Below are 25719 nucleotides of genomic sequence, written 5' to 3'. Positions count from 1 at the left end.
ATATATATATATATATATATATATATATATATATATATATTTGCAAAAGAATTGTTTACTCACATTTTTCTTTTGGCTTTGGCTTTGGCTTTTCCTGACATATGATCAATGAATTTAAGAAAAAAACAATTGAAAGATGTATGAAATGATGCCAAGAGGTCGACTATATATATACGAAAAACTTATATTTAAAAAAAAAAAAAATCTCAAGGACTAGATCATTTAAAACGTTAGATTTTACAATCTAACCAACGTTTTAAACATGTTTAAAATTTAACTATATTTGATTACATAGTCTCATTAATCAGATAGCATTTTACGTAATTATCCCTAGTATTTTCGTACATTAATTTTAGTAAATGGATAATTAATCAAAATAAGCAAAATGTTTGTTAGTTCTTTAAAATCAAGTTTAAAATTAGCTAAATAGCCTACGACGACGACGGCTTTTTTTTCCTCACATTGGCATTGATGCAATTGTCTTATATATCCATGGTCAGCGAGCCTAGTCAACATTGAGACTAAAAATATGCATGCATTGTCATACTTAATTGTCCATTAGTTACTTGAATGTAACCAATTGACATTGCATAAGTACCATGAACAAATTGGTATCAGACAGCAATTTTGGATGAATCATTTGACCACCCTGCGAAAGTCCTTATCCAAGAATACAGATGTGATATTTTTCCATTTAAGTGCGCCTACTAAGGACGGAGTCCTTAATCCTTATAACTTTAAACTTAAGAAACTAAATTAAAACAAAAAAAAAATTAAAACAAATTACAGTTAGAGGAATCATATTATCAAAAAGAAAATTTGCAGCAGGCGAGTATGGTTACTCTTAAAAATTACCAACAAATTAGTGACTGCTCATAAACAGGCTCCTCTTTGCTCTTCTCATGGCAACGAGAAATGACGCGATAGACCTCATGCTCGAAGATGCAAAATTCGACGTAAACTATAAAATATCGTGGGGCGATTCGCATGTCACACTCTTAGACAACCGCAGAGAAGTGCAACTTTCAATGGATAAGTATTCAGGTATGGAGGCAATTGGGGCTCAGTACGTAGAGTTTAAATCCCCCCTCAAGTTTTTTTTTTTTTTTTTTAATTTTTTTTATCTTTTCGTAAGAGTATATTTTTTTTAGGAGAATTTAGCAAAATAGCTAATTTAAACGTTGAGAATTGCTAAATAGCCAAGGTTTATTAAATATTAGGTAAATAGCCAATTATATATTTACAAACGTAAATATTAAGTAAATAACCACTGTCATATTAAGCCACGTCATCATTTATGGCTATTTACCTAATATTTACCAAATTTTGGTTATTTAGCAATATCAAACGTTTAAGTTGACTATTTTTTTTTTAATTTTTTGTATTTTTTATGTTAAAAAAAATACTAAATATACTAACTTTTTATATAAGAGCCCCCTCGTATAAATATTATATTAGCCCCCTATTGGGTCTGAGTCTGTCCATGAAATTAGTTGTTCAATTTTTCAATCATAGTCGGTTTTTCCATCTGTATTCCGAAATAATTAATTAATATGAGTGAACTAATTATTTGCATTAATCAGGGGCTGGAATTGTGTCCAGACAATTGTATTCCTCCGGCTTCTTCGCCGCCTCTATCAAGTTACCGACCAAGAACTCGAATGGAGTTGTTACGTCTTTCTACGTGATTATACCTCTCTCTCCACTTGTTATTTTTATTATAAACGATTATTAATTTGTTCGGGGAATAGCCAAGAAAATGAAAAAGAATTGCGATGAGGCGGGTAATTTTATGTATTACTCATGGATCAATTTTTTTTTCTTCTCTATGTTCTTAATTTTTTGGCAGTTGAGCTCACAACTAGATGGACAGAGTGGGAATCATGATGAACTTGACTTCGAGTTCTTGGGTGGGTCCGGACCAAATTACACTTTACAAACCAATGTCTTCTCTTTAGACTCCGGCGGTCGAGAGCAGAGGATCAATCTGTGGTTCGATCCGACTCAAAACTTCCACACCTACGCGATTTTGTGGAACCAACACCACATAGTGTAAGAAAATCACACTCTACTACACAAATTCCTTTTATCCGTGCTTCGTAATTTACGTCAATTTTAAGGAAAATCGACGTTAAAGCTATACTTTAGAGGAATGTATATGTCTCTAATTAATTGCATTCTCTTGAAATTATTAATTTAGTGATCTAGCAAAATGTTTTATAAAGTTATTAGAAACCAAAATATGAAACTAACTTTCTCTAACAAAAAATAAAATGGATTATTCTAAAAATATGACTAGATGGAAGGTCTTTTTTCTCCCCCCACTTTTCATTAGTAAACCTTTATTCCACTTTTATAAGTGCACAATACAATTTTTCATAACATATTTGTAATTAATGGAAAAAGAACCTCCCATAGTCATACCTTTGGAATTAAACCCTTAAAGAATATTTGAAAAATGAACAGTTCCTTTTCTATCACTTCATTTTGATGTAAGCCAAAATTATTTAATTGCTTCTCAGATTTTACGTGGACAACAAGCCAATTAGGGTTTTCAAGAACAACACGGGAAGCGGAGTTGTGTTCCCGACAAAGGAGATGAGCGTTAGGGCAAGCATGTGGAACGGCGAGAGCTGGGCGGGCCAGCAAGGGAAGAAGATCGACTGGTCTCAATCGCCATTTCTCGCCCATTATCGGGGATTAGGGCTTCAAGCTTGTCAGTCCCAAAACCCTAGAGAGAAATGTTACTCCACAGATTTCTGGTGGAACAAACAAGAGTTCTGGAGTTTGGACGCTAAGAAGCAAAAGGAATATGAGAACGTGATGAGAAGTTATTTGATATACGATTATTGCTGGAAAGGATCGGAGAAGCACAAGGAGTGCTCATCTCCACTTAAGAAGTACTGAAAATAATTTCAGGAAAATTAGATTATGTGTCTCTCTGATTAATAGTTCCGAAACCAAATTTAATATTCATTTTTGTATTGGCTCTTGGCAAGATAAAATTTGGGCTGCTTTTAGTGAAAGCATTTTTTTTCCCTTACAAATAGCGCAATATGTTGTAGCGTTATAATCAAGTTTTTCAAATCCTATCAAAGAAAATTGTTTATATATGGCAAAAAAAACATCACAGAAATTACAGCAAAAAAAAAAAAAAAAACCTGAAAGATGGATACACGAAACAGTAATCTCATAGAAATTAGAAAAATAAATAAAATAATATCCATAATGTAATAGATCAAATTTTGGTTTATTTGTACCGGCGACTCTTGAACTTGGTATGACATATCAGTATGATATTTGCTTTTCTTTGCACTAGTAGTCCCTTAACTTTAAAAAATTGTCACATATGTGGTCATTTTGCATAACTTCTGTTAAGTTTTGGACAAAATCTTAAGTGCGTGACTTTTTTTTTTCTTTTTTTTTGTTGTTGTTGTTGTTGCTGCTCGGAAAGATGAATTTTCATAAAACTAGTCAATCGGAATCATGATCAACAAATTATAAGGGGGAAAATTATCATTTTATGTGATTTTGTAAAAGTACGTGGACTCTAATTGGTTGACGTATTTTTAAGGAGATCAATGGTGAGAATAGTTGATGCACGCAAAAGGGCGTACCAAAATTTCAAAGACACGTACGATCTGTGTAAAAGAAAAAAGACTAGTCTATTACAACGCGTATAAATTTAAAGGGACGGTAGGGATTTAACACCGTGACTGAAGTATTTTGGATGGCAAAAACGAATCAGCACAGCAACACTCACACACAATTAACAACCCTAATTATTTCCGGTTCAAGATTTTAATAAAGAACCAATAAAGACTGAAATTAACCCAACTAACAACCTATGCAGATGATTGAATCAATGGACATAAATGTGCAGAAAAGTAAAGAGAACACCAAGGATTATCGTGGTTCGGCGTCCAAATGCCTACTCCACGTTGAGCTCAGAGGATAAGCTCGATTCACTAATCACAGAGTCTTTACAAGCACAAAATACAACGATTACAACCAGTAAAACCACGCTGAACCACACGGCCGAGATAGCCCCAAATCTGATCGAGAACCCTAGTTCTTGCTTGACTCAAACACGAGAGTCACAGGTCCGGAGACTGCTCCGCAAGACCGAGAGAAACAACCCTCGTACAGAACCTTGCTGGGACTCGACGATCAAGACAACGATCGGAAGTGCTCAAGAAAAGAGAAGAACAGCGAGAGGCTGCGAAGGTTTAGAGAGAGAGAGAGCTCGGTAGAGAGAGAGAGAGAGTAGATCTATGTTATGTTTAATCGGCAACTAGGGTTTCTTCTCAAATACCCTGCTCCAAACAAAAGTTAGTCTGAAACATCTCCAGCCGTTAGATTGCACCATCATGAACGGCTCTGATCTCCTCCGAGAATCTGCAATCGGGCTTGACAAATGGGCTTGGCCCAGATGAAAGATGTTGGGCCTCTTCTATTCCAACAATCTCCACCTAGGTCCAACACCAACCCATTCTGACCTCTGATTTAGTGAACTTCACTTATCCTCGTCATTGCTCTCATCCCGGTCCGATAATTACTCGACGTGCCACGAGTTTAAACCGAAGTTCCTCGACGTCCGTCGCTCTTTCGGATTCATCACTCCCATAGTTTGCTTCCCAAGGAACCTGAAACAATTTAATCATATCAATAGCAAGCATATTCGAAATGAAACGAAACTTGAAATCAACAAATTTCAACAATTCACAATAGGCTAAAAATGATTAGAACGATACTCCTTGACCCTTGCAAACCAATAACCTTTTCGGGTTTACCCATGACCCTGAGATCCTCCAACATGTCATGGAAAAATCTCTTCTTACCCTTACGTGGTTCTACGACCACCTTTGGCTCGGGAAGAAGAGCGGTAAAAATGAGAGGGGATGAAAGAAGTTTCACCGAAGCACTTGCAGCCTCTATTTCTCCGTCTCGGAACACTCGCTCGTCCGCCGGAACTCCTAGATCAATTTTTTCCGTTTGACCACCGCAAGCATCACGCTCCAAGTCAACGATCAGATTTGAGCCGAGGTCTTGAGAAGGCTCTAAGACGTCGTTCCCCGGATTTTCAGCAACCTCTTGAGGCTCCACCTCAATCGGGACAGCCACGAATTCCTTCGGTGGCTCCACCTTAATCTCGACGCCATTGTCGATCACGGCATAAAGCACTCCACGGCTCTCTTGCCGATTTGTCTTCACTGCATGGTTAGTATCTAAAAGACAAGTGTATCTAGAAGCGGAATCATGAGAACCATCCAAAACATACAAGTTCGAAAACTTAGTACCACTCAAAACAAGGTTCCCATTCCTAAACACATTCATCTTTCCACTAGACACTTCATATACACATCCTAGATCATCTAACACACCAAGAGAAATCAAATTCCTCTTAAGACTAGGAATGTACCTCACCCGAGTCAAAGTGACCCGCTTACCACTTTCCAATACGAACTTCACGGAACCGACACCAAGGACTTCACAAGGACGGTCATCTCCCAAGTAGACATCCTCATCTACAACTTCTTGGAAAACTTCAAACCACTCCTTATTCGGACACATGTGGAAATCGCAGCCCGAGTCGAGGATCCACTGATTGTGGCGAGAAACACGACACACGTTCAAGACCTCACTAGTCTCAATGTCCGCTACACCCGCGGTAGCCACGTTCGTCTCGTTAGTCTCGCTCCCCTTCGACTTCTTCCAAGCATAGCAATTCTTCTTTACATGTCCTGCCTTACCACAATGGTAACACTTCCTTGGTTCTCGTTCACCTGTATCAGAATCAACCATCTTCTTTTTCTTCGAAGATTTGTTAGTACTACTCGCAGTCTTATTATTCACATATAAACCAGATCCAGAACTAGACCTATTCTGATTCTTTAGCTCAAGTTCCCTAGTTTTGAGGGCAGAACAAATCTGATCAAAACTAGGCAAAGAGGTAGAATACTGAAATATGTCCTTAACAACTTGAAAAGATTCAGGAATAGAGTTCAAAATAATCATAGACATGCTGGTTTCCATCTAAAGCTTGATCTGTCCCTTTCAACAATAAAGTGATTTTCAGAAATTCATCAATGTTCTCATCAATGGATTTTTGAGAGTCCATTTTCCAAGAGAACAAAGAACCTTTCAGAAAAGCAAGACTAGGGGCAGATTTGTTAGAATATATCGACTCGAGTTTTACCCACAACTTGAGTGCCGTATCAGCACCATCGACCTTTCTGATAACCGTGTCGGAGAGGTTCATGAACAGCAAGTTGTACGCCTGTTCATCGACCTCCGATTTCTTTGTCTGTAATGCTTCCGACCACTTCTCCAATTCTTTCTCTAGAGCCCAATGCGCTTTGTAGTGAGAAAGGAGAACTCTCATCTTTTTCTTCCAAATATCAAAGTCGCTCTTGCCATCGAACACCGCCACATCAAGACGTGTCGAAGACATTGTACCTTGACAGAAGAAATGATGAAAAGAAGTGAAAAATCTTAGAGTACAAGAAACTTATAGAAGAAGTAACTTGCACAAGGATTATAAACAAGATTACAAAACTGAAACACAACAAGCTATGGACAAACTTGAGGTTTCAGACTTGTAACCCAACCGAGAAAAAGATCTTAAATATTATTGACCAATATAAAGATCAAACAGCAGTCAAAACAGATCTATAAAAAACTTCAGAAAAGTAACAGGCACTAAACAAAAGATTTAAACAGATCGGTAAATGTTGACAGTATGAGAAACAGATCACTTATATTATCAATATCAAGATTCAACAACCAAGCTTTAAAAAGACAACACTCAGGAAAAACAAACTGAGTAACAAAAAACAACACAAGAACAGAGCTGATACGCAGATTATCTGAAACAGTACAACAATCAAAGATGTACAACCAGAGACAAACACTAATAACAACCAAGAAAGCTTTAAACAGAGGCACAATACAGAATAACCCCGGGATTTATATATATCGCAACAATAAACCCCCTTTGTTATGAAATGTCCTCCGTTCTTGAAGTTATTCACAGTCTCACAGAATTTCAGTTTCCTTCTCACGTATCACCTGCCAACAGAACACAGCACAACAACAGTATCAAAATTCTTCAGAAAAATTATTGAAAAACAATTCTGAAAAAGAACAAAAGTTGGGCTGTTGGTTTGAGAGACCCAGAAATCTCGACTGGATTCTCACAAACCGAAAGATATTACTTCTTCGTACACAGAGAAACAACAAAAAAGGAAAAATACAACCAGATATTCAACAGCTACAAATTAGATCACCGAAGGACCACAATAAACTCGAAATGCAGTCCGTCTCAGTCCAGATCCAAAAGACTTTGAATATCCTTTCAGTTTCTCAAACCTATGCGCAAGAAGAAAACACAACACAACAGTATCAAATTCTTTCAAATAAAGAAACTAACAGAGATATTTATGAAAGATAATGTTGGGCTGTACAAATGAGATAACTAGAAACTCGACTGGTATCTCTACACAACAACAAGAACACAAGAACTCTCAATCTAGGGTTTCCTCCATCTCGAACCGAATCACGGACCAGAAACTCAAACCGATCCGTGATTGTTCGAACAAGACAACAAAGAACAGAAACCCTAGTCTACCAAATCCAAAAATACCGAGTCACTGAGATCGAAAAACGAAGCTCTGATACCACTGTAGGGATTTAACACTGTGACTGAAGTATTTTGGATGGCAAAAACGAATCAGCACAGCAACGCTCACACATAATTAACAGCCCTAATTATTTCCGGTTCAAGATTTTAATAAAGAACCAATAAAGACTGAAATTAACCAAACTAACAACCTATGCAGAGGATTGAATCAATGGACATAAATGTGCAGAAAAGTAAAGAGAACACCAAGGATTATCGTGGTTCGGCGTCCAAATGCCTACTCCACGTTGAGCTCATAGGATAAGCTCGATTCACTAATCACAGAGTCTTTACAAGCACAAAATACAACGATTACAACCAGTAAAACCACGCTGAACCACACGGCCGAGATAGCCCCAAATCTGATCGAGAACCCTAGTTCTTGCTTGACTCAAACACGAGAGTCACAGGTCCGGAGACTGCTCCGCAAGACCGAGAGAAACAACCCTCGTACAGAACCTTGCTGGGACTCGACGATCAAGACAACGATCGGAAGTGCTCAAGAAAAGAGAAGAACAGCGAGAGGCTGCGAAGGTTTAGAGAGAGAGAGAGAGCTCGGTAGAGAGAGAGAGTAGATCTATGTTATGTTTAATCGGCAACTAGGGTTTCTTCTCAAATACCCTGCTCCAAACAAAAGTTAGTCTGAAACATCTCCAGCCGTTAGATTGCACCATCATGAACGGCTCTGATCTCCTCCGAGAATCTGCAATCGGGCTTGACAAATGGGCTTGGCCCAGATGAAAGATGTTGGGCCTCTTCTATTCAACAGGGACCATGGAAGTAAAATATACGCCACAAATTTTAGATGAAACATAAAACGATGTCACTTGTTCTTCAAAATACGTTGGTCTTTTCCATCTGCTTTAGGTAGATCGATGTTTCGTATTCAAAATTTATAAATTTTATATGCATTACTCATGAAAAGGGACTTGTGGTGTCTAAATATATATATATATATATATATATATATATATATATATATATGCAACAAGTCGCGTCTCTATATTCTCAACTAAAATTTCCCTAAAAGGGGTAAATCTCGCCGTGATTGAAATTTGGGAAATTTTGAATTAGAGAATTCTCGAGTCTGAACAAACACCACTAGGCTTTTACAGAGACAGAGTCAGCTAAGGCCAACCTTTTTCAATTTTTATATTTTTTTACCCAAATTTAACTTTCTCTTATTTTTCTCTTGAAAATTAGAAATTAGCCCTCCGATTTTTTTTTCTTCACTTTAGCCCCTTAAATTTAGAATCTAACTCCGTCCTCTTGGATGTGTATGTTTCTCTTTGTGCCTATAGATATATGTTATTATAGCGTTCCTTGTTTGTGTGTCGGTCATGATTATATGGTTATTTAAGAAGACTCATCGTGTATGTGACTTTAAATATAACTTGTTTATTATGGCCAGAGTCTTTTATATATAACTATAAGCTTTTCCGATATTCACTTGATTTCCTTGCAATGTTCAAGAGTTCTGTTCGAACCCTGACGTTCATTATATAACATTTTTTTTTTATATAACAATATATCTTAACTAAATTTTAACGTATTCTACATAATAATATTATATATATACTCGAACGTTGCAGATGTACGCGTAGAGTTTGAACAATGAAATGAAATAATACTGATAATTTATTCCTCACGCACTTTATTCTTCCTTTTTTTTTTTCTTTTTTCTTTTTTTTTTCTTGGAAAGACAGCAGCTATCAATAATTGTCTTGATTCATACAATGAAACGGATATGACGTAGTAAACAAAAATTAGGGTGAAGTATATAATAACAATATCATTCTTGGACAACAAAAATTCGATGATGTATGGTCGTCATGGCATAAAACATTAGACCTTAAACAATAAGCGCGTGGGACAGCTCAGTTCAAAGACTTTGTGATGTCAAGCCCATAACTTGTCCTAACTAAACCCATACATACTTTTTACTCAAAATTGTTGTACACGTATATATGCATTGTTGACCAAAAAGTTTCAATTTTCTTTTCCGGGTTTTACTTCTTGAACCGAGGTTTTTGGTCTTTCCACTCTCGTTTCACATCACACCAATGTGATGACAATAATGCAATAACAAGGAAGAGTTTCTTTCGTGACAGCATTACTCATGATGTGTACAAATTTATGTTATATATGAGGCCAACGTTTTCACTCATAAATCTTTGATGATTTATATGGTTTCATTGGCAGTCAAATCTTCCCTTTTTTTTTTTTTTTTTTTTTTAATTTCTTAAGACAATATATTTTTGTGGTTTGTTGATACTGGGGTGTACGTGCATGGTTCAGTCTCAAATGGGACTAGATTAAAGTTTAAAAAGTTTGTATAATATTGATATCCATCCAGACAAATTTTTGTTTTGAAGGTCTTCAAAATTCTGCATAATGACAATTTCACGCTAACTCAAAAGTGAACTCGTGGGTTAAATCGTCGGCTCACAAGTGTCCCCTAAAAAACAGTAAAACTCCGATATTTCCATTATCCTTGGAATCACGGTAGGTAAAAAGAAAAATTTCCTTTCTCTAAAATTTATCCGTAATAGGTACCTCCGTTAGCATTTGACAATTTTTAATGATTTGTTAGAAAATAAATTTTGATTTTGACATCTTTGATTTGTAATTTGTAGTTTAAATTATCGTCCGATTATACAATGAACGATGTTAATTTAAGATGTATTTCCAAGTATAATTTAGGTCTTGTTATCAATAATAGCGATAGCTTTGTCAAATTTTGGGTACAATTTTTTAAAGATTGTTAAATTAATCCATCATTTATGAGTTTTTGGTGATTGTTAGCAATAATATTTCTTAATTGGGGATCTTTTATTCAAATATACAATTATTTCTATCAGCATATTATATTATTGTTGCTGACGACATTATTTAATTTCCTTAGAATTTATGTTAGTATTTCCATTGTCATATATTATTTTGCTAAAATAAAACCATCATGTAATTGAGAACTTGAAACTATGTAAGAGAAAAAAAAAACTGATGCGCGGAAAACAAATTCTTTTGGAGCGGTCTGATTCGGTCCGATCTAAGAACCTAAAGTATTCCACGCTCGATCATAAAGCTTACCTACAATTAAGAGTTTGACTTCAACTATCAATTATATATGAATCATGCCTTAAAATTGGAAATAAGGAAAAAATGTTTAAAGTTTATAACTACGCAATTTCAATATCTGAAATGGTACCGACCTAATTTAGGATCAAACCGACCACAATTTATAAGAGGGGAGATTACCTGGGAAAATTCAATTTTCGTCTTTTTTTTTTCTTTTATTACCTCGTAACTTTTACCATATTCTTATGATAATATGTTGTTATTGTGTGCATTTCTTATTATATTTTTATTATGCGTCGCTGGTAGTTAGACTATTGCCGACGCCGAAACCCTCAAATGCGTCGCTGGTAGTTAGACTACCACCGACTCCGAAAAGCGTCGCTTAAGACTTCCGCATTCTCTGTCGCTAAAAGCTTTTTTTCCTTGTAGTGATTCTTATGATAATATGTATTGTTATTGTGTGCATTTCTTATTATATTTTTATTATGTTCTTACTTTCAAATCTTTGTTTGTGCTTAAAAAATGTGTTAATTTTCAAAGTCGCGAGACTATAAAGAAGATAATATTCGTTGAGTTATTAAGTATTAAGTATAATCTCAAGGGAATTTTTCTTCGGATATTTACGTTTTGAAATATGAGAATTTGTTGAATTTTGTGTCCAACTTGAGATATTTAGGAAATTTTGTTTCACATACTTAATATTTTAGTTTATTTAGTACCCTTACAACATGTTTACGTGGCATCAATGGCGTGTGGGTAAGGTAATAAGGAATACGTTGGCTCACACTTTTTGCCTTCTAATGTTTTTCATATATGCCGGTTTGGTGTTGTTACAGAGTTATACATGTTAATGTTATCAAAACTTGATATTATTCTTTATATTAAAAATATTAATTAAATCCGTCTACAAAACAATTTATTTTTCACAATATAAATTAATTTCACAAATGAAATACAGTCTAAATATTACATCTGGCCCATATTCTAAAAACGCTGCCTTTGAGCATCTGCTAAAAGAAAGAGGTTAAAACAGAATTATTTTATGTAACACAAAAGTAAGACAGGTCGAAGCATCACCCAACTGGCCGTGCAACTAAATACATAAAATAAAATAAGTTAAAAAATTGCATATAAATAGATGTCCAAAACAACAAGTACAGATATAAAATATTATAAGCTTTGTGTGATGAGAATGTCTTGTGGTCTTATCCTTCTTCTTATTTTAGGTGGTTTGGGAGTGATTGCATGTGAAAACAGTGATACAGTCAGTTTTGATGAAAACTATCATATCACTTGGGGTTCTGATCATGTTTTGGCTTCCAACCAAGGATCACAAATTCAGCTCTCCATGGATCGCTCTACTGGTCTCTTTTTTATTTTATTTTTATCTCCCATCTCTAATAATCTTTTTCATCATTTGGTTTGATTATTGGAAACTGTAAGTGATTATACTTATTTTTAATATATGTGCCTTGAGTGTTGCTACTTTTAATTTTTTTATCACAAATCCTTGAGATAGAATTGCTATGTACAGTAGTTTTTCCATGATTTTGATTTTGAGGAGTAGTTTAGTCTAAGGTTATTGAATATCAGAATAAAATTTCAAATTCCTGTTATTTGTAGTTTCCTGTACTGAGTACTGTCTGTAGTAATTTCTTTTTCTATTTATTAATTTATTTATTATTTCTCCCATCGTTATACTACTATATATCATACTTACAACACCTTATTTATTAATAATATTCATCAAATATTAATATTCTTATCCCCTATCTTGTGGGGCATGTTATTATAAGAGTCCAACGAGTCCAAATACCACCCATCTTAACCCATCGACATGAAATAAATGTTGAATAATTTATCCTGCGTAAAATTAATTTGTTAGTTTATGGCATCATATTTATATCGTACCAGGTCGAAGTGATTATATCCACCCAAAGTGATAATTTTGCTGAAAAATGAAAATAGACTTTATGTTTAGGGTTTTGTGATTTGTTCAATGTGCTTCTGCAACTTATAATAATAAAATATAATCATTAAAATATGATTGTGAAAATTGCAGGAGCTGGATTTGCATCTAAACAAAGATACAGCTCGGGTTTCTTTCAACTACGGATTAAATTGCCCGATAGAAATTCCGGCGGAGTAGTAACTGCATTTTACGTAAATGTTCATCAATTTTGTTTTCATTTCTAGCTATAAAAAATAAAAAGAAAAAATATTTGCTACGGCAGTTAATAAATATATATATATTTGCAGTTGACTTCGGAAGGTAACGAACGAGACGAGGTTGACTTCGAGTTCTTAGGTAACAGAGAAGGAAAACCCTACACACTTCAGACGAACGTTTTTGCAAATGGACTCGGTGGTAGAGAGCAAAGAACTACACTTTGGTTTGACCCTACTGCAGATTTTCACGCCTACAAGATTCTTCGTAATAATCACCAAATTGTGTAAGTATACAATTCGATATCCTTGATCATATACTTGCCTCTATATATAAACAGTAGCTGGAAAAATCAGATTTTTTTTTTCTTTTTCTTTCCTGTAAGTAGGATTGTAGGATTAGAATAATTCATGAGATAAAAGATTAAACTAATTCATGAACTAGTATTTGAGTGACATTTTAGTCCTTAAATTAATATTTTCAGCAAAAAAAGTCCTTAAAACACTGATAAAAACTATCACTAAAGACATATTTACAAATCAAGTAACTTGTTGACAATGAAAAAAAATAATTAGACTTTAAATTATAGGGTCAAGCGACTATATAGCCAAATAGAACTTAAGCTTTTGCAAAATAGCCATAGTTTGCCAAGTATAAGCAAACTAGCCAAGTAAGATTAATCTAGGCTGGATTAAATTTAATCCAAGCGAACTATAAAGACAGAATGTAAGCTTTATGAAGGCTGGATTAAAATTAATCGAGGCAAGATTAAAATTCGTAGTACTATTAATTGGCTATTTTGCTATACCTAATGAAACTATGGCTATTTTGCAAAAGTCATAGTTTGAATTGGCTATTTCATATCATTTTTCCTAAATTATAACCTTAAAAATATAAATAAACAAATGATTTTTATTTTTATTTTTAAAGTAAGAACTTATTCAATGATACTCTTTAAAATTAAAAACAAGTTCTTTATTGTTGTAAAATTTTAAGTTTTATCGAGTTGAATTTCATAGAAAAATGTGATATTTTTATAAACAAAAAATTGGCTACTTAAGCCACCTAAATTATAGGAATTGTAAATTAGCCAACCTTTAGTAAATACTTTGTAAATAGCCAACTTTCATACGTGACAGCCTATTAACTACCTTTTTTTTATATGGTTGGCTGGTTTAAATAAGTCTTTTATTAATATGTTAATAAGTTAATTTGGCTATTTACAAGAAATTAACGAAAAGTGGGCTATATCTCAATTCACTATAACCGTGTGGCTATATAACTTAATATAAATAGACTAAAATTCTATAAAATTAGTATTCTGATGACTATTTTACTTCGAAAATTAATTCAAGGGCCAAAATGGAATGTTACTTGGATACAAATTTAAAAGGGCAATTACGCTAGTAGTCCAATAATCTACCCTGTTTTTTAAAAAAGGCCAAAATTTTATTCCATTAAAAAACCCACCAGATCAAAGTAATAAATTAATTAACTGGTTATGAAATTATATTTAGTTAGATACAAGATGTCACACACAATGTAAAATTAATATGTGCGACAATTTGTTCCGATGCGCACAAGCGATGGATTATAAACAAGATAGTGCGTAAAAAATGACACAAATAATGATAACTAGTTCGGTGCAACGCTACATATTCTGGAGGGTTGTGTGCCCAGTGAAAAGGAAATTCATTATAACAATAAGTAGTCAATAGTATAACAATGGACTTATATGAACAATCTTTGTCTTAATGCCATTTTCCTATTACTACCTGTGAATTCCAAATCAGGCACCCTTAAATCTGAGATCCTCTCAATTTCACTCTCAAATACTATCCAGTGTTTGGTATTCTTCGATGTCAACGCTCATTAAACCTTCAATCACGAAACACAAAACCCAACAACTCTCTAACACTAAAATACCTAGAAACGTGTTTAGAGAATTACACCACACACACGTCACACAATTAGTTTCTCAGTCCGCCGATCGTGCATGTCTAAGAACCCTAAATGTATGATGAATGCATCAAGACTACTAAGCGAGAAGCGCTTGGCTTTTATAGTAGTCAACACATCTGAAAGTCTATCTAGGGTTTCCTTACCCATATACGCGAAGAGAACTAAAGAAGAAAGTCTTCGGCGAGACATTCTGAAAAATCAAGAAACTTGTCAAAAATACAGTTCTACACACAGAGACAAAGATGTCTCAACATATTATGGAGAATATTGTCAGACATCTTGCCAAACAGACTTGTTGTAAAGAATAAACCACGTACCAACATGTTAGGTTAATTTAATTTATTTCAGAAAATAACTCACCAGGGTGAAGTAAATTAAATAAACCTAACCTGAACAGTTAATTAATTTACGTCGGTCTGGTGGGCTATTTTCTTAATAAAATAAAACTTATTTAACTAGAAACTTAAACATATCTAAAGAATTGGCTAATTGCAACAAATTCTTCAATTTAAAAACTACTCACGCTACTAATTAAAATGTTAATGTTTTTAAGAAGATTAATAAAAAAAACCAAATTGAAACCATTACAAAGTCTATTTTCAGCTTAATTATTATGAGATATATAGGCGGGTTTATTTTATATAACACCTAAAATAGGCCACAATGTGAGATTTCATGATCATCTTAGTATCAAAGTATGATCAATTTTTTTATGAAAGTGCTTTTCACTAATTAATTCAGGAAAACAAATCAGATTTTTTGTAGATGATACACCAATTCGAGTGCTCAAGAACAACAATGCAAGTAGTAGAGTCAATAGTTTTTACCCGTCGAAACCCATGGAAATCGAAGCGAGCTTGTGGAATGGAGAGAGTTGGGCGACAGACGGAGGTCAAACTAAGATTGACTGGGCCTACGCGCCCTTCCGAGCCCTTTTTCTGGGGTTTGGTATCAACGGATGTGCGGCGGCGAAAAACCTTAATAGCGCTTTTTTGTGCGATTCAGAGCAATATTTTTGGAATAAATCAAAGTACCGGAGCTTAGATGCGAAGCAACAAAGAGCCTATGAACACGCCAGAAAGACTTACATGAACTATGACTACTGTGTTGATAGGTCTAGGTACCCTACTCCGCCTCCTGAATGCCTTGGCGATATGAATTAGTTATATGTTGTTAGTAACAAATAATTGAAAGCCTTAATTGGGATGAGTTAAGCATCGATTGAATGCATGGCGTCAAGGATTTCATAATGCCCTTTTCGGGATTTTGTCATTGCAAAATGTGTGATGAATAGTATATGATTTGGGCAAATGAGTATTACACAAATATATGTGTTTAAGATATGGATAAGCTTAAGTACGTATGGGGGACATATAATTAAGAGAATTATAGTCAACTGAGCCACATAACTTGGAACTACATTTTAAATAGTAATGTGGCAATGACGCCACATTTTTTGTTTCACCATTTTATCTCTATTAAAATAATAAAATCAGTACTTCTAAATTTTTAATTAAAACAATTTTTTTTAGATTTTAGGGTTTATTGACTTTCTTTCGAGTTTCAGACTGATAAGAAGTCCTTACGTTTTCGGAACAAACCAATCAATTATGAGCTTATTGGTGCCATTGTTCTCACATCACCTTAAATCAGACCACGGTAAATGCGTTTTGTAACAAGAATTCTAAAATTAGAATATCTATCTCTTTGTTATATGAATATGAGTGCTTTTGGGTTATTTTCTTAATATGAAAATTAGAGTCACATCAAGGTGTACCAAAAAAATCATCTTTTGTCTTTTAATGCGGAAAGATGAATTCAAAACAATTTTAATTCTTTATTGTCGTTTTAACTCTAAAAAAAATTCAATAAATCCAGTTGAAGGTACGACTAACAAAACAACAATAAGACAATAAAATAAATAACGAGATAATAAATCACTTAATTGATTTCTCGCTATTTGATTTTTCACGCCGGTTGACAGTCTTCGTGTTCTTTTTGTCCTCGCGTTTTTCGTGTTCTTCTGATTGGATCAACACCAAATCTTCTAAGCCGTTTATCCGAATGAGATAGAACCAACGCATGAGCCAACTTTTACTTCACTAATTATTTCAATGAGATGGCAAAATAATTCTTTCTCTCTTTAAGAAGAGGTGTGGACGAATTTCTCGATCCGGGAGAGAGAAAAAATTCAACCACACCAAGGAGAGGGAAGGTCGCAAATTCCGAGTGTGGAATTGAGCTACGTTGCTTGTTTTCCCTCAAACTCTAGACTACTATTTATAGCTTTCAAGCTTACATTAATGAAATATGCACTTTCTTGATTTGATTTGATCTTTTTTCTTATTTTATATAATATGAGATATTTATTCTAATAATAAAATAAATCAAACATCTTCAAAATAAATAGAATATTCAAATATATATAATATTTATGTACTTTTTAGACTAGAATATATTATTTAGGTGATTGAATAATATAAAATATCTCTATAATATTTTCAATAAATAACATATTTGATATGTTATTTTTTTCACATTAATATACACTATTTTATATAGAATAATACAGAATATATCAATCATACTCTCATAAATAATTATCATATTAATTACTCATAAAATTAGATCATATATAATATATATTATTTATTCCACAGTCCAATTGGCTTCGATCAAACAAATGCCTAAATATAACCCTAGCCGCATGCTCTCTCTCTCCAAATTTCGCTTCTTCCTCTCGGACTCTCATCGAAAATGGCAGGAGTAAAACGTAAGCGAGAGCAAGTCTCTTGGACTCTTGATGAAGACACATATCTTCTGTGTCAGCTGAGAAATAATCTCGTTGCCAGCATACAACGCTCGCCGGAATCATGGAAATCGATACTATCGGCATTCAACGAGCATTTCGGCGTTGAGTGGCGCCAGCAAAGAGACTTCAAGATCATGTCGATGATGTGAAAGAACAGTTCCAGAGAGCGCGCATATTGCTTCAGAAAGATGAATTCAAATGGGATGCGAATGATCGGATGATTAAGGCGAAGCAATTTTCGTGGGACTTACTTAAAAAGGTAAGTTTCTATCTATCTGATTTTAGGGTTAATTGATAAATTTTCGGATTGGATAATTTCTTGATTTTAGGGTTTAATTTCAGGGATTTCTTTCTATTTTCAAAATGATAAAAAATCCTACGTTTTTCGGAACAAACCCATCAACTATGGGCTGTTGGAGCAATTATTCTCACACCTCCTTGAAGAAGAACACGGTAAAAGTCAAGTCTATTAATGAAGCAGACCAGCGACGCTGACGTCGCTTTGAATCCGCTGACTTCGATCACCAACTCCATCGATTCCCTGACTCCGATCACTGACATTTATCACCGACTCTTTGACTCAGACCACCGAATCCAGGGACGCAAAAACAATCAACATGCTAGGCCTGACCGATGACAAGTCAACCCTGATCCAATGACAAGCCTTTATATAGGTATGATTCCTTCAATTGCTTAGTTTCAATTTCGATGTGGGAATTTTTTCTTTTGCATTCTTCCCCTTAAACTTTAAAGTACACGTAATAGTGACATATCAATATTATAGTATAGAGCGAAGCTATTCGGCCCGATTCACGATTCACGAACGATCCACTCACGTGGTGACACGTGGCAGCGTGTTGCCACGTGTCACCACGTGAGTGGATCGTTCGGAATCGTGAATCGGGCCGAAAATCTTTTCCCTATAGTATAACCCTCCTAATGTCTCATAGTAACAGGATATAAACTATGTAGGATATATTTTATACAGGATATAAACTCCACTAATAATATATATATATATATATATATATATATATATATATATATATGCATATATTTATTATAATACATATACGAATTATGATATGGAATATGGATTATCACTTTTCTGACTAACTGTATACAATTTATTTTTTATAAATATATCTATTTAATACTAAAAAGTCACAATGACAGTTTACTGTTCATTTACTGTTCATAAGAGAAGCCAATTATAATCTTCCATGTCATTATTTTGTCCAATCAAATTGATTCACCTGGGCCCAGCTCCCTGGCCCACACGCAGAAAATCCCTGAAGCCTTAGCTCTAACACGCTCGTAATTCCTCTTCTGCGCGCGTGTGACACGAGCTGACGAACTGAGACGAGCTGACGAACTGAGGGTGAGACGAGCTGACGAACTGAGGGTGAGAAGAGCTGACGAACTGGAGGTCGAGCTCGGCTGGAAGTCGAGCCTGCCTGGAGGTCGAGCCTGCCTGGACGTCGAGCTCGCCTGGAGGTCGAGCTCGCCCGGGTGTCGAGATCGCCTGGAGGTCGAGCTCGCCTGGAGGTTAACCTGCATGGGAGGTCGAGCCTGGCTTGGAGGTTAACCCTGCCTCGGAGGTCGAGATCGCCTGGAGGTCGAGTTCGCCTAGGGATCGATCTCGGGTCGAGCCTGGCCTGGAGGGCGAGCCTGGCTGGAGATAGAGCCTTCCTGTAGGTCGAGCTCGCCTGGGGGGTCGAGCCTAGCTGGAGGTCGAGCTCGCCTGGGGGTCGAGCTCGCCTGGGGGGTCGAGCCTGGCCTGGAGCTCGACCCTGGCTGGAGGTCGAGCTCGCCTGGGGGGGTCGACCCTGGCTGGAGGGCGAGCCTGGTCTAGAGCTCGACCCTGTCTGTAGGTCGAGCTCGCCTGGGGGGTCGAGTTCGCCTGGGGGGTCGAGATCGTCTGGGGGGTCGAGCTCGCCTAGGGGGTCGAGCTCGCCTCGAGCTCGCCTGGAGGGTCGAGCTCGCCCGGGGGTCGAGCTCGCCTGGGTGGTCGAGCTCGCCTGGGGGGTCGAGCCTGGCTGGAGGGCGAGCCTGGTCTGGAGCTCGACCCTGTTTGTAGGTCGAGCTCGCCTGGGGGGTTGAGTTCGCCTGGGGGGTCGAGCTCGACTGGGGGGTCGAGATCGCCTAGGGGTCGAGATCGCCTGGGGGGTCGAGCCTGGCTGGAGGGCGACCCTAGCCTGGGGGGTCGAGATCGCATGGGGGTCGAGCTCGCCTGGGGGGTCGAGCTCGCCTGGAGGGATCGAGCCTGGCCTGGAACTCGACCCTGGCTGGAGGTCGAGCTCGCCTCGGGGGGTCGAGCCTGGCTGGAGGGCGAGCTTGATCTGGAGCTCGACCCTGTCTGTAGGTCGAGCTCGCCTGGGGGGTCGATATCGCCTGGGGGGTCGAGATCGCCTGGAGGTCGAGCTCGTCTGGGGGGTCGAGATCGCCTGGAGGTCGGGAGGTCGAGATTGCCTGGAAGTCGAGCTCGCCTAGAGGTCGAGTTCGCCTGGAGGTCGAGCTCGCCTGGAGGGTCGAGCTCGCCTGGGGGGTCGAGCCTGGTTGGAGGGCGAGCCTGGTCTGGAGCTCGACCCTGTCTGTAAGTCGAGCTCGCCTGGGGGGGTTGATTTCGCCTGGGGGGTCGAGCTCGCCTGGGGGGTCGAGCCTGGCTGGAGGGCGAGCCTGGCCTGGAGGTCGAGCTCGCCTGGTGGTCGAGCTCGCCTGGGGGGTCGAGCACGCCTGGGGGGTCGAGCCTGGCCTGGAGCTCGACCCTGGTTGGAGGTCGAGCTCGCCTGGGGGGGTCGAGCCTGGCTGGAGGGCGAGTCTGGTCTGGAGCTCGACCCTGTCTGTAGGTCGAGCTCGCCTGGGGGGCCGAGATCGCCTGGGGGGTCGAGATCGCCTGGAGGTCGAGCTCGCCTGGGGGGTCAAGATCGCCTGGAGGTCGAGATCGCCTGAAGGTCGAGCTCGCCTGGGGGGTCAAGATCGCCTGGAGGTCGAGATCGCCTGAAGGTCGAGCTCGCCTAGAGGTCGAGCTCGCCTGAGCTCGCCTGGAGGTCGAGCTCGCTTGGAGGGTCGAGCTCGCCTGAGGGGTCGAGCTCGCCTGGGGGGTCGAGCCTGGCTAGAGGGCGAGCCTTGTCTGGAGCTCGACCCTGTCTGTAGGTCGAGCTCGCCTGGGAGGTTGAGTTCGCCTGGGGGGTCGAGCTCGACTAGGGGGTCGAGATCTCCTGGGGGTCGAGCCTGGCTGGAGGGCGAGCCTGGCCTGGGGGGTCGAGATCGCCTGGGGGTCGAGATCGCCTGGAGGTCGAGCTCGCCTTGGGGTCGAGATCGCCTGGAGGTCGGGAGGTCGAGATCGCCTGGGGGGTCGAGATCGCCTGGAGGTCGAGCTCGCCTGGAGGTCGAGCTCGCCTTGGGGTCTAGATCGCCTGGAGGTCGGGAGGTCGAGCTCGCCTGGAGGTCGAGCTCGCATGGGGGTCGAGCTCACATGGGGGTCGAGCTCGCCTGGGTGGTCGAGCCTGGCTGGAGGGCGAGCCTGGTCTGGAGCTCGACCCTGTCTGTAGGTCGAGCTCGCCTGGGGGTTGAGTTCGCTTGGGGGGTCGAGCTCGCCTGGGGGGTCGAGATCGCCTGGGGGTCGAGATCGCCTGGGGGGTCGAGCCTGGCTGGAGGGCGAGCCTGGCCTGGGGGGTCGAGATCGCCTGGGGGTCGAGTTCGCCTGGAGGTCGAGCTCGTCTGGAGGTTAACCCTGCCTGGGAGGCCGAGCTTGCCTGTGAGGTCGAACTCCCTGGAGGTCGAGCTCGCCTGGGGTGTCGAGATCGCCTGGAGGTCGAGCTCGCCTGGGGGTCGAGATCGCCTGGGGGCCGAGATCGCCTGGAGGTCGGGAGGTCGAGCTCGCCTGGGGGTCGAGCTCGCCTGGGTGGTCGAGCTCGCCTGGGGGGGTCGAGCACACCTAGAGGTCGAGTTCGCCTGAAGGTTAACCCTGCCTGGGAGGTCGAGCTCGTCTGGAGGTTAACCCTGCCTGGGAGGCCGAGCTTGCGTGGGAGGTCGAGCTCGCCTGGGGGGTCGAGCTCGCCTGGGGGTGGAGCTCGGCTGGGGGTCGAGCTCGCCTGGGGGTGGAGCTCGGCTGGGGGTCGAGCTCGCCTGGGGGTCGAGCTCGCCTGGGGAGTCGAGCCTGGCTGGAGGGCGAGCCTGGCTTGGAGCTCGACCCTGGCTGGAGGTCGAGCTCGCCTGGAGGGTCGAGCTCGCCTGGAAGGTCGAGCTCGCCTGGAGGGTCGAGCCTGGCTGGAGGGCGAGCCTGGCCTGGAGCTCGACCCTGGCTGGAGGTCGAGCTCGCCTGGGGGGTCGAGCCTGGCTGGAGGGCGAGCCTGGTCTGGAGCTCGACCCTGTCTGTAGGTCTAGCTCGCCTGGGGGGTCGAGTTCGCCGGGGGGGTCGAGTTCGCCTGGGGGGTCGAGCCTGCTTGGAGGTCGAGCCCGCCTGGAGGTCGAGCTCGCCTGGGGGGTCGAGCTCGCCTGGAGGTTAACCCTGCCTGGGAGGTCGAGCTCGCCTGGGGGTCGATCTCGGGTCGAGCCTGGCTGGAGATCGAGCCTTCCTGGAGGTCGAGCCTGGCCTGGAGGTCGAGCTCGCCTGGGGGGTCGAGTTCGCCTGGGGGGTCGAGCTCGCCTGGGGGGTCCAGCTTGTCTGGGGGGTCGAGCTCCCTGGAGGTCGAGCTCGCCTGGAGGTGAACCCTGCCTGGGAGGCCGAGCTTGCCTGGGAGGTCGAACTCCCTGGAGGTCGAGCCTTCATGGAGGTCGAGCTCGCCTGGAGGCCGAGCCTGCCTAGAGGTCGAGCTCGCCTAGGGGGTCGAGCTCGCCTGGAGGGTCGAGATCGCCTGGAGGTCGAGCTGGCCTGGAGGTCGAGATCGCCTGTAGGTCGAGCTTGCCTGGGGGGTCGATCTCGGGTCAAGCCTGGCCTGGAGGTTAACCATTAATACTTAGTTAAACACGTGCGTTAGCACGTGGTACAATCTAGTATATATATATATATTATAAATTCTATATACATTTACATTTTCCTACATTATATTTACAATATCTATTTATATATTTATATTCATTACAATTAAATTATATACATTTGTAAAAGAAAAAAAATCAAACTTTTGAATATATATAAGTATAAGTTAACATAATTTTAAGGGTTATTAAGTTATATAGCCACACGGTTATAGTGAATTGAGATATAGCTCACCTTTCGTTAATTTCTTGTAAATAGTCAAGTTAACTTATTAACAGATTAGTAAAATACTTATTTAATCCAGTCAAACATGTAAAAAATGTAGTTAATAGGCTGCCACGTATGCAAATTGACTATTTACAAAGTATTTAACAAAGGTTGGCTAATTTACAATTCCTATAGTTTAGGTGGCTTACGTAGCCAATTTTTTGTAATTTTAATTTGTAATAATTTTTTAAAAATTATAAATTATATGTAAATAATATACAAATGATATTTGAGTACATACTAAGAAAGTTAGTGACTTCTGAACATTTATATGGATATATATATATATATATATATATATATATATATATATATATATTGAGTATCTTTAAAAATATATATTTTGTTATAGGATTTTCGTCGATATATCCGTCGGTAGTCGATATATCATCGATATATCATCGGTATCATCGGTAGTCGATATTCATATTGTTATAAAATATCCATCGATATATCCGTCGGTAGACGATATATCAGTAAAATCAGAACTTCGGTATCGGTATCGATATCTATATTTTAATCATTGATCATCACCCACCATTACAAATCATGCGGCCTTGAACTTGTCCTGTAGAAGTACAACGACCTTAGCTTGAGTGACCTCATCAAGCCCAGGCAAACGCATCAACGCCTGTGTTGCGTGTACATACATCTCGTATTCGTCGTATTCAAGGTACTCTGGCTTTGAACGAGAGAGAGAGGCTCGTTCGTCGTCTCAGGGCTCGATAATTCCTCGTCATTGTGGTCGTCACGCCGACAATGATTAGTTGTAAAATAATGATGGCATAATAATTACTGGTCATGGGTAGATGGGATTGATGGTGCAATGAACACAAGTTCATGTCTATGACAACTCGAATGGCCAAGTGGGTAACAATTTGTGTAATATAAGCATACAATTAATGAAATTTTCCAAGCTATTGGGTATTAACAAGCGCAAAACACACGCACTAACGAAAAGACATCCGAGGAATTTGATGATCATAAAGCAACACGGTTAGAGGCTGCGACGCTCTAATGTTTACAAACCCCACACACTCGGAGCCATTCTTCGAAGGTTTCTCGAGTGAGCATAAAGAAAGAGAGTGCCTAATTAAACATCTAACACACACACCCAACACTTAGCATTGCTCTGTTCATATTCAACATATATTTCAAAAGAATTTGAGTCATTGTCAGCACAAGAGGGCACATATACATGATGTCAGGACTAGCTAATTTTCATGTAAACCAAAAAGCCTGGCCTAAACAAAAAACCTAAACTAAAAGCAGTCCAAATGTGTGTGGGAGAGAGAACAAAACAATATTCAAAACTGTGTGTCAAGGATCCTTGAGGTAGCCCTCCACCAGTTTCATTCTAAGTCTATCATCACCCAGCAATACGAATCCTGCGGCCTTGAACTTGTCCTGTAGAAGCACAACGACCTTAGCTCGAGTGAGCTCATCAAGCCCAGGCAAACGCATCAACACCTGCTTTGCGTATACACCCATCTCGTACTCGTCGTATTCAAGGTACTCTGGCTTTGAACGACAGAGAGGCTCGTTCGTCGTCTCGGGGCTCGATACTTCCTCGTCACTCTGGTCGTCACTCCGACAACACCTCTTCGTCTGAGAGAGACACCCCGATTCAAGCTCCTCCTTCGTGGAACCCTCTTTTCCGTTAGAGTCTCCGATGGATGAGCATCTTTTTTCCTCCGGGAAAATCTTGCACATGGCTTTGAAATAAGGGATGCTCTTGTACAGTAATGGATGTGCCTTCGGATCAGCCTGCACGATCGAACAAGCAGAGCGATCAGAATCGTACATTGTGATACTTCACTATATAACCTTTGACCATTGAGGGAAAAAAAAAACCTTCATATAGTCATCATCAACTTGGACGCTGAGCGATTTCTGGTGCCAATAAAACCCGTCCTGATTCGTCAAGTTCCGAGCATCGTTGCATAACTTCCGGAGAGTCCTGTGCCGGCTCTTGAGCACGTCCATCTCGAACGGAAACTCGAACCTGGCGCTGAACGAAGCTGAGATTTGTTCCCAGGCCAAGTCGCAGAAATTCTGGCTTTCCCGTTTCTTCATCTGCTTCAACAGTAGACCGATGAAGTAGCGATCCATCTCTCTTGTCCAAAAAATCTTTGATTTGCTTCCCATCGTCCCCAATTCCTTGACCTGTTATCGATTTCGCAGAAAAGAATTCCTTGACCTATTATCGGTTGTATCAATCAATTGCACAGAAAACAAGTCGTCAAAACAACCGTAAAGATCGAAGGCTCTATATAGGTTATGGACGAGAATGCCGACGAGTTTTGGGGATGAATTTAGGCCAGGCTCAATCGGGCTGGGCCGACATACATTTGCCCGCAATAATCCCTAGAATTAAATTAAGGATAGGGATTTGACGTAAATACTAGAGAGAATATGATACTTACTTTTATACCCATCATTTCTTTTTATACCAAAACCTTTTATTTTTTCAGAATCAAACAAAATTTTTACTCTCTCTCTAAAGAACCTCTTTCCTCTATTTAACGCATAATTTTAGAAAGATGATTTGAAAAACTTATGTTACCAAAATTTAGATATTTGTTAAATAATTAATATTTTATAAAATTTAAATAGATAGGTATTATAATGACGTGATATTGTTTGGATTTTTTAACGCATCATATATGCCTAAAAGATTTGGTGATGTATATACAATTATTAATACTTTTTGACTTTTTAATAAAATCTCAATACTATTTGCTAAAAATTTATAAAAAATATCCATA

General features: G+C 39.5%; 3 protein-coding genes across 3 annotated transcripts; 2 read left to right on the top strand and 1 right to left on the bottom strand.

The window, feature by feature from the left end:
• The first annotated feature begins 902 nt into the window (after positions 1–902).
• Positions 903–4253, top strand: LOC149388090 (xyloglucan endotransglucosylase/hydrolase protein 2-like). Its single transcript, XM_089622359.1, has 5 exons — positions 903–1044; positions 1584–1684; positions 1850–2052; positions 2523–2900; positions 3884–4253. Exons 1-5 carry the CDS (start codon positions 903–905, stop codon positions 4251–4253), a joined length of 1194 nt encoding a protein of 397 aa, XP_089478485.1.
• A 7698-nt stretch (positions 4254–11951) lies between these two features.
• Positions 11952–16055, top strand: LOC149388089 (xyloglucan endotransglucosylase/hydrolase protein 2-like). Its single transcript, XM_089622358.1, has 4 exons — positions 11952–12123; positions 12822–12922; positions 13019–13212; positions 15643–16055. The coding sequence occupies exons 1-4, from the start codon at positions 11952–11954 to the stop codon at positions 16049–16051; spliced, it is 876 nt and encodes a 291-aa protein (XP_089478484.1). The 3' UTR covers positions 16052–16055.
• An 8188-nt stretch (positions 16056–24243) lies between these two features.
• On the bottom strand, positions 24244–25140 carry LOC149388088 (uncharacterized). The gene is made up of 2 exons (XM_089621662.1): positions 24806–25140; positions 24244–24718 (listed from the first exon to the last, which is right to left on the bottom strand). Exons 1-2 carry the CDS (start codon positions 25097–25099, stop codon positions 24272–24274), a joined length of 741 nt encoding a protein of 246 aa, XP_089477788.1. The 5' UTR covers positions 25100–25140; the 3' UTR covers positions 24244–24271.
• Positions 25141–25719: the final 579 nt, after the last annotated feature.

The sequence above is a fragment of the Urtica dioica genome, chromosome 8, assembly GCF_054948205.1.
Source record: "Urtica dioica subsp. dioica isolate 48M chromosome 8, U.dioica_male_clone48M_v1_H2, whole genome shotgun sequence".
Classification (NCBI taxonomy): Eukaryota; Viridiplantae; Streptophyta; class Magnoliopsida; order Rosales; family Urticaceae; genus Urtica; species Urtica dioica.
The sequence above is the reverse complement of the archived record's forward strand: the minus strand, read 5'-3'. Positions and strand labels throughout refer to the sequence as shown.